We start from the raw sequence: 16,538 nt of genomic DNA on the forward strand, positions 1-16,538 counted from the left end.
AAATGTTTATGTAGCTTTGACAAACTAGATTAACCTAAATCTTTTCTATGTCATGGAGACACTAAGAATACTCGTGCTGCAATCACTGCTGTAAACCGCAGGATGCAGAACGAGTGCTGAAATGTTTTTGATTCTGAGGATAGATACAGTAGACACTTAATCCTGGTTATTAGCAACTTCAGTCAAATGTATTGCTTCCATCCCCGTGTCTACTGGTAATACAATTTTCCCACTGCTGTCTTTAGGTTCTCAAACACTCTGCTTACCTTCCTTGACAGGAATTGCCGGCTTCTTCTGCCTCAGACCCAGGAGGATGAAGAAAAGGACGAGCGGGATGAAAATCTCAAAAGCCAGCACCCACTGAATCGGAACAAGAAAGATATTTTACAGGATTATTTTTTCACCCCATTTCCATGAAATCTGGGCTAAACCTAGCCCAGTTTCAGGTCAGTGATCTTGAGTCATGGATCTTTACCATTACACTCTACTTCTCAGTTCCCATCACACAGTTCATAGATCATGTTTCACAATAGACTTTACAGAGTTTGCTTACTTTAAGATATCAATCTTTTACATCAGTGAGGGAGTGAGAAAGATGTCCAGCCTGCACAGCTGCTCTTCATTGCAATGCCAAACCCTTTTTATGTGGCCGTTACTCTAAAGCAGGCTGTGCAGTGCAGTTTAGTTTGCTCTGTGGGCACGTTACAGATTAAAGACACCATCAGAGACAGGCTGATAGGCCACGTTTGCTGTACAGTCCATTGCAAGATATGTGCCTCACAATCAGAGGAGGAAATGAGATGAGATGAGAAGATGCTGACAAAAGTACCATAGTTTAAAACAAAGGTTCACAGTAGATTGCACGCTTATCACCTCACATTTCTTTACAAATGTGAGATTATCAGGGTGCATTCTGACCACCAGAATAATTCTCAGAAATTACTCCAGAAATTTTCAAGGCAATTTCATCAAGTTCTTTGGCATCTAGGGCAACTTCCTGTCATCTTCTCTTTTAACACTCCTGAATTTAACCTGGACATGGACCCCTTGCAGCTGCAGTGCATTTCATTTAATGAAATCTAAAACAAAGGTGTGTGCTAACAAAGTCAAATGAAGGCCTCGATTCTTTCCAGGAATCATGAATCATCTTGAATATGACAGCCTCCTCTTTCGTAACACTGTCCACACAGAACTACTGGAACCATGATGTCTTTGTGCTTCTGTCTCGGATGCCCACAGATACACACCCAGCTGCTGCGTGTGTGTTCTATTTGTGAAGGTTAGCACAGACAAAGAGGCCCTTTAGACAGAGACAAGAGTCCACTGACACACAGGTTACAATAAACAAAAATGTCTCCTCTCACATATCAAGTTCTGTTATAGATGATCCATTTAATCTGACAGCACTCTCATACATCTCAACTTTGGTCAACTTGAAAAAAAAATGCTAGAAATAAGGAGATTTTAATGTGATTTTAAAACTGTATTACTTTTCATTTCTTGGGAAACAAAACAACAGTTTTTTTTCTCAGAGTGTCTGAGTCTGGCAAGTAATCCCAGAATTACATGAAGAGGATGAGGGACCTATGGAATCTTTGACACCCAACATCTAGACTGACGGCGAAATAACTACAATCTCAGTGTTCCAACATTTGGAAGAAGCAACTGCTTTCACATTGGATATCGAGCCTGTTTCAGTTGTTTTCAATAAATTGCTCATAAAAATGTTTTGTCTCACTCCCATTTCTTCTTGTTGCATGTTGAAGCTCTATTTGAACCCTTGTTAAGATCCAACCATGCAAAATATGGGGTTTTTTTTGCCATTTTTCAAATGGTCTTAAACTTTTGATCAGGACTGTAACAAACCATACAGATTAAGAATGGGATGTCACAAAGGGTCACATGCATGTGAAGGCAGACAAGCAAATACTTTCGGCATCATAGTGCATTGCCAAATATAACTACTACCACTACTGTAGAACTGTCTAATTGTTGAACTGTAATTATCTTTGATCTGTAAATTTGCAATTTGTACATTTCCATACAACATAATACAACTTCATACAATATAAACATTCTAATATTGCATTTTTTTTTTCAAGATGGCGCTGGAGTGACGGCAGCCTTTCCAAGTAGCTCTGCAACACCGCACCTTTTCTTAACTTTAACTTTTTTAGACTAGGCTTTCAAACTTTATTTCACCTTCCTCTAGTTACTCTACTTATACCTCTTAGATATAGCGATACAAGATGGATAATGCACTTTTTAAAACTTCTGGAACCAGCTCCTTCATCTATTCGAGAGCGGAGCTGCTGGCACTAAGAACAAAGGGACAGACCGGCATGCGACACAACATCCCGGCTGAGATAAAGAGGAGCTACAGAGGCTGCAAGGCTGGAGCGAGGAAAGCGGATCACCGGAGGCGATTCAAACCATCAATCCCGACAGTGATAATGGGCAACGTGAACTCGCTACAGAATAAAATGGACGAACTGTGTGCTCTGAAAAACCACCGACTATACCGTGAGTGCAGTTTGTTTATCTTCACGGAGACGTGGCTAACCGAGCTAACGCCACAGGCTAACGTAGACCTATGCGGTTTCACATCCGTGAGAGCCAATAGGGACACGCAGGCCAGCGGGAAAAGCAGAGGTGGGGGGCTCATTGTCTACGTTAACAACAGATACTGCAACCCTGGACACGTCTCCGTTAAAGTTTCGGTATGCCGTCCGGACCTGGAGCTGCTAGCTGTTAGCTTGCGGCCATATTATCTACCTCGGGAGTTCAGTCATGTGATCTGTGTGTGTGTTTACATCCCTCCGAGGGCTGACGCAGCAGCTGCCTGTGAGAAAATACACACAGTCACAGCAAGACTTCAGACACAAAACCCAGAGGCTTTCATTATTATATCTGGAGACTTTAATCATGCCACACTGGATTCTACTCTGGCTGCTTTTCACCAGTTTGTGAATTGTCCCACAAGGAGCAACAGGACAATTGACCTACTGTATGCTAATGTGAGAGATGCATACAGAGCCACCCCCCTCCCCCCACTAGGGAAGTCAGACCACAACCTGGTATACCTACAGCCACAATACACACCCCTCGTCCAAAGGCAGCCTGTCACAACGCGCTCCATTAGGAGAGACCCCAGAAAAGGAGGAAGCTCTGAGAGACTGCTATGACACCACAGACTGGGATGTGCTTCTGAGCCCACATGGTGAGGACATATAGGGGGCAACACACTGTCTGACAGACTATCTCAACTTTTGTGTGGACATGGTCGCCCCTGCTAAGACAGTACGGTGTTATCCTAATAACAAACCGTGGGTAACACAGGAAGTCAAAGCTGTCCTCAACATGAAGAAGAAGGCTTTCAGGAGCAAAGTGAAGGAGGAGATGAAAGCAGCACAGCAGGAGGTGAAACGCTGCCTGAGGGAAGCAAAGGACACCTACAGGAGGAAGGTGGAGCAGAAGTTGGAGAGGAACAATATGAGGGAGGTCTGGAATGGTGTGAAAACCATCACAGGCCACAACACCAAGAAAAGCACAGTGGGGGGGGGGGGGGGGGGGGACTGTGGAGAAGGCAAACGAACTCAACAACTTCTTCAACAGGTTTGACCAGCCCACAACCCCCCCACCCTCACCCTCACCTTTACTACAGAGCCCTCTCCCCACTCTCCTACCTCCCTCACTTCCCCCCCTTCCTGACACTATGACACCCCCCTCCTATAATCCCTCTCTCAGCAGCAAGACATCTTCTTCCCCCCCCTCCTCCCAATCATCTCCCAGTGTCACAGTGGATCAGGTCAGGAGACAACTGAAGAAGCTTCGCCCCAGAAAGGCAGCAGGCCCAGACAAGGTGTGTCCCAGGATGCTAAAGGCGTGTGCTGCTGAACTTGGAGCCGCTACAACGAGTCTTCAATCTCAGTCTGTGACTGGGGAGAGTGCCCGCCCTATGGAAGACATCCTGCATCGTCCCGGTCCCCAAAAGGAACCGGCCCAATGAGCTGAATGACTTCCGACCGGTGGCACTGACGTCACATCTTATGAAGACTCTAGAGCGGCTCTTCCTCAACCTCCTCGACCACATGTACAACATGCCCAGGACCCACTGCAGTTCGCATACAAGGCGGGTGTCGGAGTGGAGGATGCCATCCTGTACCTCCTACATAGAGCCCACTCACACCTGGATGGGGGAAAAGGCACGGTCAGGATCCTGTTTCTTGACTTTTCCAGTGCCTTTAATACCATCCGGCCCTGTATGCTTCAGGAAAAACTGAACAGGATGGAGGTGGACCCCTGCCTGGTGGCTTGGATCTCCGACTACCTCACTGACAGACCACAGTACGTCAGGCTGAAGAACATCACGTCTGACACTGTGGTCAGCAGCACAGGAGCACCACAGGGAACTGTGCTGTCCCCTCTTCTCTTCACCCTGTACACCTCTGACTTCAGCTACAACTCTGAATTATGCCACATTCAGAAGTTTGCAGATGACACAGCCATCATGGGGTGTATCTGGGATGATCAGGAAGAGGAGTACAGAAGTCTGGTGAGGAACTTTGTCGCATGGAGTCACACAAACCACCTGCAACTCAACACCTCAAAGACTAAGGAACTGGTTGTGGACTTCGGGAGGTCCAGAGAAGGTCCACTGCCGGTTCAGATAGAGGGTGAGGAGGTGGAGGTGGTCAACAAGTACAAGTACCTCGGGCTGTGGGTGGACAACAAACTGGACTGGTCATGCAACACAGAGCACCTGTATAAAAAAGCCCAAAGCCGACTGTACTTCCTCAGGAGGCTGAGGTCTTTTAACATCTGCAGGAAGCTCCTGAGGATGTTTTACCAGTCAGTGGTTGCTGGAGTACTTTTCTATGCTGTAGTGTGCTGGGGGAGCAGCACAGCAAAGAAGGACTCATCCAGGCTGGAGAAACTGATCAGGAAGGCTGGCTCTGTGGTCGGCATGAAGCTGGACACTCTGGTGACAGTGGCAGAGAAAAGGACACTAAAGAAACTGCTGGACATTATGGACAATGCTGGGCATCCTCCGCACACGGCCATAAACAACCAGAGGAGTCTGTTCAGCGACAGGTTGCTTCTCCCAAAGACAAGAACCAACAGACTTAAAAACTCCTTTGTCCCACACACCATCAAACTGTTTAACTCCTCTCTGGAGGGGAGAGGGAGGGGAAACAGGAGGACAAAGGAGGGGGGAACAACTAAGCTGTAGTGCCTCTTCACTGCACTGTGCAATACCTTTTGTGCAATACTTTTGTTAATAGTCAACGGTGCAATAGACTTGAATACTGGAAATGTGCAATTCACTTGTATTTTTATTTTTATTCCTATTTATTCTATTTATCCCCTTCGTATATTTTATTTATATATGTCTCTGTATTTATATGTGTATATATATAATATTCTGCTCACGCTCTGTAACTTCTGTCGGTGCTGTGCTTTTGGAAACCGAATTTCCCAGAGGAACCCACCCGAGGGATTAATAAAGTTTTATCTTATCTTATTATGAATATATTACCACTGCGACAGTGTTGCAACTACTTGCACTTTAAATTCTGGCTACACCCACACATAAGCTACAAAAGCACTTGTTTTACTGAGTTAAGTTTATTCTTTATTTTGGGCGATCGTGGCTCAAGAGTTGGCAGTTCGTCTTGTAATGGGAAGGTTGCCGGTTCGAGCCCCGGCTCGTTGTGTCCTTGGGCAAGACACTTCACCCGTTGCCTACTGGTGGTGGTCAGAGGGCCCGGTGGCGCCAGTGTCCGGCAGCCTCGCCTCTGTCAGTGCACCCCAGGGCAGCTGTGGCTACAATGTAGCTTGCCATCACCAGTGTGTGAATGTGTGTGTGAATGGGCGGATGACTGAACGTGTAAAGCGCTTTGGGGTCCTTAGGGACTAAGTAAAGCGCTATACAAATACAGGCCATTTACCATTTTATTTTAGTTAGTTGTGTGAAGAGAACCTGCAAAGTAAGAGTTTCATTGCTCTCTGTAACCACTTGTGTTTTACAGTGTACATGACAACTGTAAAACACAAGAAGTTTTCTTGAATCAAGCCTGGTTTGAATACAGCAATAATTGACTTAGCCTACTATAAGTTGGCATAGATAAACACTGGCGTCATAGGTAAAAGAGTATTAATTCATGATCCTTGTTTCTGTTTTTTAGAAGTTATGAGTATAAAATGATTAATTGGAACAGTAAGCTAGTACACTGTAAAAAATCAAACTTGCAATTGTTGAGCTTACAGTCATTTCTTTCACAATTCAACAATAAAAGTTGAGTTGCCCCATAAACTCAAATACATTAAGGGTTTCAACTAATCCTTTAACGTTTTGGAGCAAAAGTTGGTCTCAGATGAAATTTATTGCTGGCAAAATGAATGAATTCAAGTTTTACATGAGTTGAAGCTGTTGGCGCCTTTCTGTGCCTGAGCACGCATGCGCATCTCATATTTTTGGATACTACGGGGTCTAGATTGGACTTTTGCAAGGACTGAAAGCCACCTGGCCGTCTGCCTTCACGAGAACGTGAGGGTTTTTATACCAGGAGCTGGATAGATCGTTCATCAAAACTTTCTAAAGGCAAGTAATGTTTCTTTTATTATATCAGACAATATATGTTTGAACAGTCTCAATTTGTCTTTTAGAAATATCACAACTGAAGTTCTTTGTATTTTTCCGAAACTTAGCATACCATTACTTTCTAGGCTAAGAAGCTTTGTGGCTTATGGGTATGTGTTTACTATATCATTTAAGATTCCATGTCACAAACTATGTGCCATGTCACAAAGCAATGAAAATCCGACAAACATCGCTACTAAAGAGGCGAGCTCATATCTGACAAGACTCCGCGACACCCCCTATGTGTATTTCATGAAGTGCAGTCTGTGGCCGCCATACCACCGAACAAAAGAGAATAGGCTGTCTCGCTCATGACCAACGGCAGCAACCCCCCGCCACTATTTAAAAATAAATAAATTGCGGGGGCGCCCGTTGCCAGGTCGTTTAATTTGTTCGAATCACTTTTAGCCAATAAAATGTGTGCTTTAGTTTCTGTGTGAACGGGGTGGTGGAGTCCTCACGGCCAGCAAGCTCCACCAAACACACAAACAGGAGGGAGAGGAAGATCAGAGAAGCAGCTACAGAGCAGTAAATATGGGGGTATTTTAAATACGAAGGCCTACTAGAGTCTGCAAGAGTCATATCAAACAGACTTTAAATAACTTGAAAAACACAGATGCATTAGAACTATGCATCCAGTAATGAAGCTGGAACAAAACAGATGAACAAGTGATTAGGACTGGGCGACATATCGAGTTTCTAAATATATTGATATATTTTTATGCGAGATATGAGATGTGACAATATCGTTTATATCGATATAGTCCATGTTACATTATAATTATACTTGTGGAGCCGCAAGTTTGCCTCTCTTTCGTCCACTTTTGTCTCTACACAACGTTACTCCGCCTCGGCTGTCTCCTTCACTGAACACAACTCCCCCTCCCCCGTCGCTTCACCTGCAGGCAACAAGATGGACACGGCAGCTATCAAAGAGGAGCTGGTCGGTAAAAAGAAAACATTTGAAGATTACTATTTTAGTGCTGTCAGCGTAAAGTTAATGCCATAACTGCATTAAAGGGGCAAATCTCTGTTAACTAGTTACCGCGGATCACCCCATGCGTGGGGCTGGGCAGGGTTAACGAGCTAACCGGGCTAACGCGTTGACGCACGGCCTAAAATCCTTTCATTTTCTCAAAAATCGACAGTGTGCCTTATGTATGAATTCTGGTTGTGCTTACTGACCTCGAACCAATTTTATGTGGTACACAGTTTAAAAAAATCTGTCAAAAAATGTTTTGGTACGACTTTGGTAAGCTATGAAGCTGCACTGCTTGATGGATTGTTGGAGCACTACGGCTACCGAGGAGCCTCGCAGAGTGATACGTACTCTGCTTCAACGTAATATTACCGTATTATGTGTGTAGGGACCATAAATGGCACCTGTAAGAGACACGGTTACAAAGATGATTTCAAACTCAAGGCTGTCAGTTGCGCAGTAGAACTTGGAAACAGAGCAGCCGTGAAATCGGTCTTTGTTATTATGCTCAGCATCTTTTAGTTTACATTTTGACTGCACAATTGTGAGCTTTTTGTTATGCACAAAAACAACATTGTTTTGGTTTATTTATGGAGCATCATTAATAAATGCACTGATAATTTAAACAAATGCTTCAGGAGTTTTATCCCACTCATACTCTCAATCTTATGTTTGTCATTCTAAGTTGTAAAACCAATCACACATAATTATCCTTGGCATACATAATACATCCCAGTACACTGTTGGTGCATTCCATGTAGAATACAATTTGTTAATAATAAATTAAATAAATGAAACATTTAATAAATTAAACATTTGATGTAATGTATGTTTTGTAAATTATTTGTTTTACACTGTTTTACGTGTATTTAGGCAGAATCAGCTCACTTTAGTGAGCCAAAACAATTAGGACAGGAGAAAAACATTCTTAAGTAATGTCAGGAAGCTGGTATTTTATTTTAAAACTAATTGCTATTTTTATTTATTTAGAGAATTAAAAGCCAACTCCAGACCACTGCTTGCTTGTCCTGATTTGTGAGGGACTGATGAAGAGTTGGTAAGGAGAGGAATCAGAACAGGAGCGCCTCCCCCCCACCCCCAAACACATAATCAGGTAATGTAACTTTGGTAATTTGAGATTAATTCAGGTTTCTTTTGAATTGTTGACACTGTCCTCTCCTCTCTTCTCATTATAGTTTTTGTATGCAGTGCCAGTTCTGCTCTTTTGTCTGTTCAAGCCAAGAAGTACTCTTAAGGCATCACCAGCTACGACATAGAAGAGGATTTCATTTGCCCTGTGTTTACAGTGACTGTGTCTGTTCGTTTAGGACACGAGGGGCATTGAAGTCTCACCTCAGCAGATCACACAACAAGGCTAAGAAAAGGCAGGAGATCTCAACATTTTTTTGTGATTTTTGTGAATTTAAGGAAAACTGCTCACAGCATACATTTATTTCACATATTTTAAGGCACTTAAAAAACATCAGACTGTATCCTGTCCTTTCCAAAACTGTGACTATGCTACCAACAATTTATCAACCTTTACGTCACACACAAGCAGAAAGCACAAAAACTCAAAAGACATAAAAAACTGTATTAGACTGATTTCTCATGCAAATGCATGTCCTAGTGAAAGTAGCTCCCCTGGTGAATCCTTAAATACCTCTCAGGAGCCAGAGACATTACCAAGTGGTTCAGGTGTAGCATCAAGTGATAAAGAGGACAATGAGTTTGTAGATTACCAATGTCTTGAACATAAAATAGCTAGACTTTTTCTATGCATGCAAACATTGTTACATGTTTCTAAAAGTGCTTTGCAGAGAATTATTGAGGAAATTAGTGACATTTTAAAATTTTCTCAGGTTCATTCATTTCAAAGAATCAAAGAGGTGCTTGCTGAACAGAACATTGAGGCAGATGATGATGTAATTAAAAATATAAATGATGCACTTTTCAAAACCAACCCATTAATTATCTCAACAGAACCAAAAGGTGCATTATCTACTGATTACAAGAGAAATATTTATTTCAAGAATAATTTTCATGTAATTGAGCCTAAAGAGTACACCTACAAAGCGAGAACTAGAAATACTTTTGTTTATGTCTCAGTAAACCAGGTCTTGGAAAACTTATTGAAAGAGAGAAGTTTCTTTGAAAAGTTAGCATTTGATAAAGAAATTAGTGAAGGTTACAGATCATTTAGAGATGGGCAGTATTTCAAAAACAACAAGCTTTTAGGATTGCAAGATACTAGCATTAGTTTAGCTTTGTATACTGACGACTTTGAAATATGCAACCCTTTAGGAACATCTCGAAAAATTCATAAAATAACTGCCGTTTATTGGGCTGTACTCAACTTATCTGCAAGGTTTCGTTCCACATTGCCCTTAATACAGCTTGCTCTTCTAGGTAAAAGTGTAGATGTTAAACAGTTTGGGTATGATGCTTTTCTTTATCCACTCATTGAGGATTTAAAATGTCTTGAAAGCACAGGGGTGTATGTTGAATCTTTAAATAGTTTTTTAAAGGGAACTGTATTTTGTGTCTGTGCAGATAACCTTGGGGCTCACAGCCTTGCAGGCTTTTTGGAGTCCTTTAATGTCGACAAGTTTTGTCGATTTTGTAGTATTGATAAACATCAGATTGCAACTCTTGATCCTACAGAATTTCCATTAAGAACTGTGGAACAGCATAACATTTTTCTAGAAGAGCTTGAGGATGGTCAAAGACAAAGTGTGTGTGGTGTCAAAGGTTCTTGTGCCTTAAGTGCGTTGTCCTATTTTCATCCAGTCACTGGATTTCCTCCAGATATATTACATGATTTCTTTGAAGGTGTTGTCCCTGTGGAATTGTGTTTGTGTCTTCAAGATTTAATCAGAAAGGGTTTTATTACATTTGAAGGACTAAACAAACGTATAAAATCATTTCCATATAAATTCTCTGATAAGCTCAACAAGCCACAACAAATTACAAAAGCCAGTTTTGGAACAGGAAGAGTGAGTGGCAATGGACATGAAAACTGGACACTTTTGCGTTTGCTGCCTTTTATCATTGGGACCCGTATACCAGAACATGAGCCATCATGGGAAATATTGATGGACCTTAAGGAGCTTGTTGAGATTGTTGTCTCGACAACTCTATCAGAAGAAATATTGTCATACTTGGACACCAAAATATTGGATCATCGACGACTACTGATAGAGACTTTTCCTGATTTTAATTTGAAGCCAAAACACCACTATATTGAACATTATAGTCATCTTGTGCGTTGTTTTGGTCCCTTAGTTGATTTGTGGACTATTCGATTTGAATCTAAGCACAACTTTTTCAAGAAAACTGTGCATGATGTCCAGTGCTTTAAGAATATACTACTAACACTTTCTTCAAAGCATCAACAAATGATGGCATACTTCTTAGATGGTCACAGTCTTTTTAAACCAAGTCTGCATGTTGATAATATTGACACAGTTGACATTTGTTTTTTGAATGAAAATCTTCAGAAGTGCTTGAAACTGAAATATCCACAGGTAAAAGCTGTGTCATTTGCTAAATGTGTTTATCTGTATGGGACCCAGTATGTTAAAGGCATGATCATTTCATCAGGACAACTGAGTGGACTGCCTGAATTCTACAAGATACTGAACATTTTGGTAGACTCTGGGAAAGTGTCATTTGTTGCTACAAAGCTCTCCTCTTGGTATATGGAACATTACAGATCATATCGGCTTGACAGCAGCTACAGAGATCTGGAAATACTTGACCCAGAAGATTTGAATGATTACCACCCTTTAGCTGAATACTGCGTAGCTGGACAACTGATGGTGACACCTGTTACGTGCCTCCTGCATTGAAAGTGATGGTATGTATTATTCTTAAATGGTTTTCAGTTGATTACTTTGAATTTGTTAATTATTTAGAATTGCGCCCTTTTTTGGTTTGTCTTCACAGGCCCTGTTACTGCGAGTCCACGTCAGTCCAAAACTTATCAGAAAAATCCAACTGTCCACTGTTCCAGAATCTGTGAAGCAGCTTCAAGATGAACTACAAGCAAAGCTTGGACTTGAAGGTGACTTTGCAGTACAATATGAAGACCCAGATTTTGGGAACGCACTTTGCAACCTGATGGATATTAATGAGCTACCCGCTGGACGGGCAGTGTTGCACCTCATTTGGGAGGAAAATGCATCAGCCTCGCCACCACAGACTCCATCTGATCATAGCACAATCTCATCTATTGATACAGCCAGTGTGAGTTCAGGATCTCCTTTCAGTCCATCCTCATCCACCCAGACCTACATGCGTAGCACTTCACAGTGGCCAAATCCATTTCCTATCCCAACCTTTTCCTATGATGTAGAGTTAAAACTTCGCAAGGGCAATGAGGTATATGAGAAGGCAGGGGCAAATTTAAGTGTAACAAGAGACATCAAGATGGAAATTCTAGACAAGCTGGCACAAGAAATGTTTGCAATCAAAGCCTACCCTGACAAGAATGAAATAACATCTGTTGCCCAGGAGCTAGTTTCTAAACATCCCTGCCTCAAAGAGCCCGGCAATGGCACAGGATATGATGGTTGGGCAACAAGCATTAAGTTCAAGCTTGGCAACTACCGTTCCAAGCTAAGTCAAGCTGGATGTAGTGAAGTTGCAGTCAACCGAAAAAGAAGAGGGGAAGAAGATGACAGTGGATCAAATAGATTTTCCTTAAAGAAACCAAAGCGAGGTGAAGTCAACTTTATCCCTGATGCCCCAGAAAACTACAATGATGAGTCTCTTGAAAATGAAAGATGCATTTTGGAAGATGAAATGAAGAAAAGGGATAAGAACATGGCACTCATCACCCAAAAGATGGACATCACATTCTCTCTCAGGAGGAAAGAAGTTGTGGAGATGCAGCCCTTGGTCAAGGAAATGCAGCTCAGATGGCCAGCTCTCTTCTTGAAAGAACAGGTAAGATAATCTCTTAAATATTTAAAGGAAAACGTCCATTTTTTTTCAGTGTGGTCTTATTTCTAGAATGGAAAACATTCATTTACTCACCCAGACAAATTTCAAGGCATTTGGAGTTGTTAGAAAGAAATTTTAAACCCAATGTTACGAGTCAGTCATTTTGCAGGAGAGAGCTGAGCCACGGTTATGGGGAAAGGATTCCCTGAGACAACTAAGAAATGCCTGAATTAAGCCAAAAACCACTCTGGAGGGTTTTTAATATAAGGAAATAACATTAAAATGTGTTTAAAAGCTCCAAAAAGTTGATTTTACATGATATAGGACCTTTAAAATTTCTTCTGAACAACTCCAAATGCCTCGAAACTTGTCTGGGTGAGTAAATGAACGTGAGCTCCATTTCTTGTGCCCTTGACAAGCATCTGTTTGTATCACTCCAATATCTTGTCGAAAAGGTTGAAGACTACCATTGAGCTAACAATGCTAATGGTAAAATATAAAAAAAATAGTTGGCTCTAAAAATATGAAGCTAATTTTGGTATTACCAACAACTCTATTGAAGTGAAATCTATTTACTTGTCAACTTACTGTGTATAATAATGGATTGCATTTATTTCGCTCTTTGCTGGGCACCCAAAGCGCTTTACAATTCCACTACTCATTCACTCTCACATTCACACATCGGTGCAGGGAAACCACAGTTATAGCCACAGCTGCCCTGGGGTAGACTGACAGAAGTGACGCTGCCATTTCGCACCATTGGCCACTCTGGCCAACACCAGTAGGCGGTAGGGTAAAGGCTCTTGCCCAAGGACACAACGACCAGGACAGAGAGAGCTGGGGGACAGAACCGGCATCCTTTCGGTTACAGATGAGCTTCCCAACCCCCTGAACCACGGTCGCCGCAATGACTTGTCTTCACTGGGCATCTAGAATCTTTTGGTGCTGACCCTTAGCAGGCAACAGCCATGAAACTCACAGAACAGGATTGAGAAAGTCACTTGCGTGTTATGAAAGTATCCAAATTTGACCACAGGATGTTATTCTTACTTCATTCCTACATAACTATAAAATTAATGAAATTTTTGCAATAAATTTAAAATACAATTTATTGATTTATTTCTTTTCTGCAATGCATCCTGTAACAATTGAAACCATTATTTTGTCTAATCAACATTTGATTAGGTATTCTATAGACTTAATGTAAAATCTGCCGATCAGATTTTTCTTGTTTCTTTTTTTTTCTTTTCTTAAATGTGTCAGTTAGAATTTGTACTACCACTAAAAGAGATTTAAAAAAATCCAATTAAGACCTGACCAATAGATGTACCTTTAAAAGTTTTCTTCTATATTTTTTTTGTTGCTTTGTAGATTTGTGCGGAATTCTCACGCTTTACCACCAAGGATCTCATGGGGACCTTCATGACTGCCCTCGACACTTACTCACTTCGGCTGATTAAGCTGTATCGAATTAGAAAAGCTGCTTTCCGCAATGACATGGATTCCCTGTTGCAGAAGTTTGATGAACAGGTAATATATAAAAATGTATTTGTGTCTGGTTTATGAGGAACCTGAAGTTCCCACTGTAACGAAAGATACTTTATTAAATATTTACTAAATTGACGTAAAAATTGTTAGTTTTCAGAAAGTGTGTCCTGAATGGGATTATAAGCTAACAAGCAGTGCTGTGTGTTTGGCAGATGGCAGGTCTTGACAGACAGTTCAACTCTCATCCCACTCATGGCACTTTTTGTTATAAATGTTGTAAGTGTGCTACATTTGTTGCACATCAAAATTACTTTAAAAAAACTGACAAAACCATGAGCAAGTATCTGGAATAACTAATTTCAACATCTTATTTCTTAAGTCTGTATTTTTAGCAACAACACTTAATGTGTTTTAAAAACAAAATGGTAGGTCTATAAATGAGACTGAGTCTTATTTGATTTCCTTGTTTTAGGTCTCAAACATAGTCCAGCATCGACGAACCATCAGTTTGGAAGGGTTACCGATATTTGTTCGCGATGACGAGACCAAACTCTTCTTAACATGTCTGGTGAGCATGCAAATCTACTCAATCTTCAGTTTTGGTTTTCAGAGACTTATATGTACTGTTGTTTTTTATTTTGCATAGGATACAGATCCAGTTGAGAGGGCAACCCGAGGTGTTACGGTGGGCATCCTCACTGTTCTGGAGGACTACGTGGGACCCAACTCGCAGTCCACAGTGATCAACACTGCCATTGTTTTGGAAGAGGACATTATTCTTGATGATCTGCCAGACCTTCCTACTGCCTTTGCCTACCTGTTTGGCCTACTTTATGGGCTCAACATGGAGTTTCCCAAAGAACTCAAGTACACATTTGAAGCTGTGCAACACATTTTTATGGAGTTGACATCTACCTGTTCCCAGAGGATAAGAAGCTTCAAAACCAAGCTCTTAACCAAAGTCTAACCTATTTGACAACATGTTCAACTCAAATGCAACTTGTGTAAAACAGAATGCAGCAATTTGTTTTGATTTACAGCTTTTGGGTTTCGTGGTAAGTTGCTCTGAAAAAAGTTAATTTCTGGCTTTAAGAAAATGGTACGGTGCAGAAAGTTTTGAATCAATCTCTTCTGTTCTAACTTTACTTAATGTAGGTTGCATGACAGATTGCAGATTTCATGTATAACAAGTTTTTATAAAATGTTGAAAGGGTTTATTCTAACTTGAACTGTTTTAAACAATTTTTATAATCTGGTTTTAGGTACATTTGTACTAGTTTTATACTATTACTATTAAAAGACAAGAGGTGGAAAAATTTGTTTGAAAGTTGTTTGCTGTATGGAAACCAGATATTCACATACCAGATGTTCACATCCTGCCATCTGATGTTTTGAATCTGTTTGTTAGTGACTATCAAGATAGGTTTGATATTCTGTCTGACAATACCACACCTTTAAAATTGAATGAGTAACATTTGTTACAAAAATTTGACTTTTTGTGTTTTTGGAAGGACTTTATTTGTGACTGAATGTTGTCAGTATGTTAAAAATGGCTCATCTCAAAAGTCAACATTGTCAGTGGTGCAGTTGTGTTTGAACACAAAGTTATTTGAAAATCAACTGTGTAAACATTCATTGGTACAACAGGGAGCACCTCATGAAAACTATAAAATATACTTTTTCTAAACTTTAGGAAATTAATTGGCAAAACAAAAAAAAATATGTTGTGTAAACTTTAGGAAATACGTTGCCAAAACTAAAACTAATACCTTGTGTAAACTTTAGGAAATACATTGCAAAAACAATAAAATATGAGTTAAGAAAAAGCACAATTATCAATTTTGTAAACACAAAAACATTAGCTGAAGCAACTTTTCTCCTAAACTTAAAATTATAAGTTATCCATCAGAACCTAAAAACATAAATGCAGTGGGTTGCCTTGAGTTTTTAAGTTTTCGCAACGTTTTTTTTTTTTACAGTGTAAGATACAAGTTAAATGTTGTGGCCAACACCACGGTCACAAATCTAGCATAAATTACACCGATTCAGAGAATCCTTGCACCCCTTGACCCAGATGGAGGGGTACCTATAGACTATGGTTTGGTCTCTAGGAAGTTAGAGTGTATGATCACCAAAGATTATCATCAGAAAACAGACCTGACGTTGAAACTGGGTGATTTATTTCACATATTTAACGTCAAAATTCAAAATGAGGCATTTTAATGTCACATTGTGAAGAAACACAAAGCCTAGACTTGAAAACTTAATTTCAGAAAAAACGTTTAGTTTAATTGTCAGCGAGGATAAGTTTAGTGTTTAGTTTAATCGTGAGAGAGATACCAGCTTAAAGTGGATCTACCTCCTGCAAACATTTCCACAAACAAAAAGCAGGGACACATCCTGGCCCTTTTCAGTGGACCAGCCAGTTTCCATAATCATCTTAATGTGGTTTTGTCTATAATACTAAAGAGAATCATTGAG

General features: G+C 40.7%; 1 protein-coding gene across 1 annotated transcript in view; it reads right to left on the reverse strand.

Annotated features, from left to right (window-relative positions):
- The window catches only part of abca2 (ATP-binding cassette, sub-family A (ABC1), member 2), a 132,065-nt gene that overhangs the window by 87,409 nt on the left and 28,118 nt on the right, over positions 1–16,538 (reverse strand). Inside the window, exon 2 of the mRNA XM_063489427.1 lies at positions 267–360. Coding sequence (XP_063345497.1) covers positions 267–360 — 94 coding nt within the window. The remainder of the gene's footprint in view (positions 1–266; positions 361–16,538) is intronic.

Source organism: Pelmatolapia mariae, linkage group LG12 (genome assembly GCF_036321145.2).
Source record: "Pelmatolapia mariae isolate MD_Pm_ZW linkage group LG12, Pm_UMD_F_2, whole genome shotgun sequence".
NCBI classification, from domain to species: domain Eukaryota; kingdom Metazoa; phylum Chordata; class Actinopteri; order Cichliformes; family Cichlidae; genus Pelmatolapia; species Pelmatolapia mariae.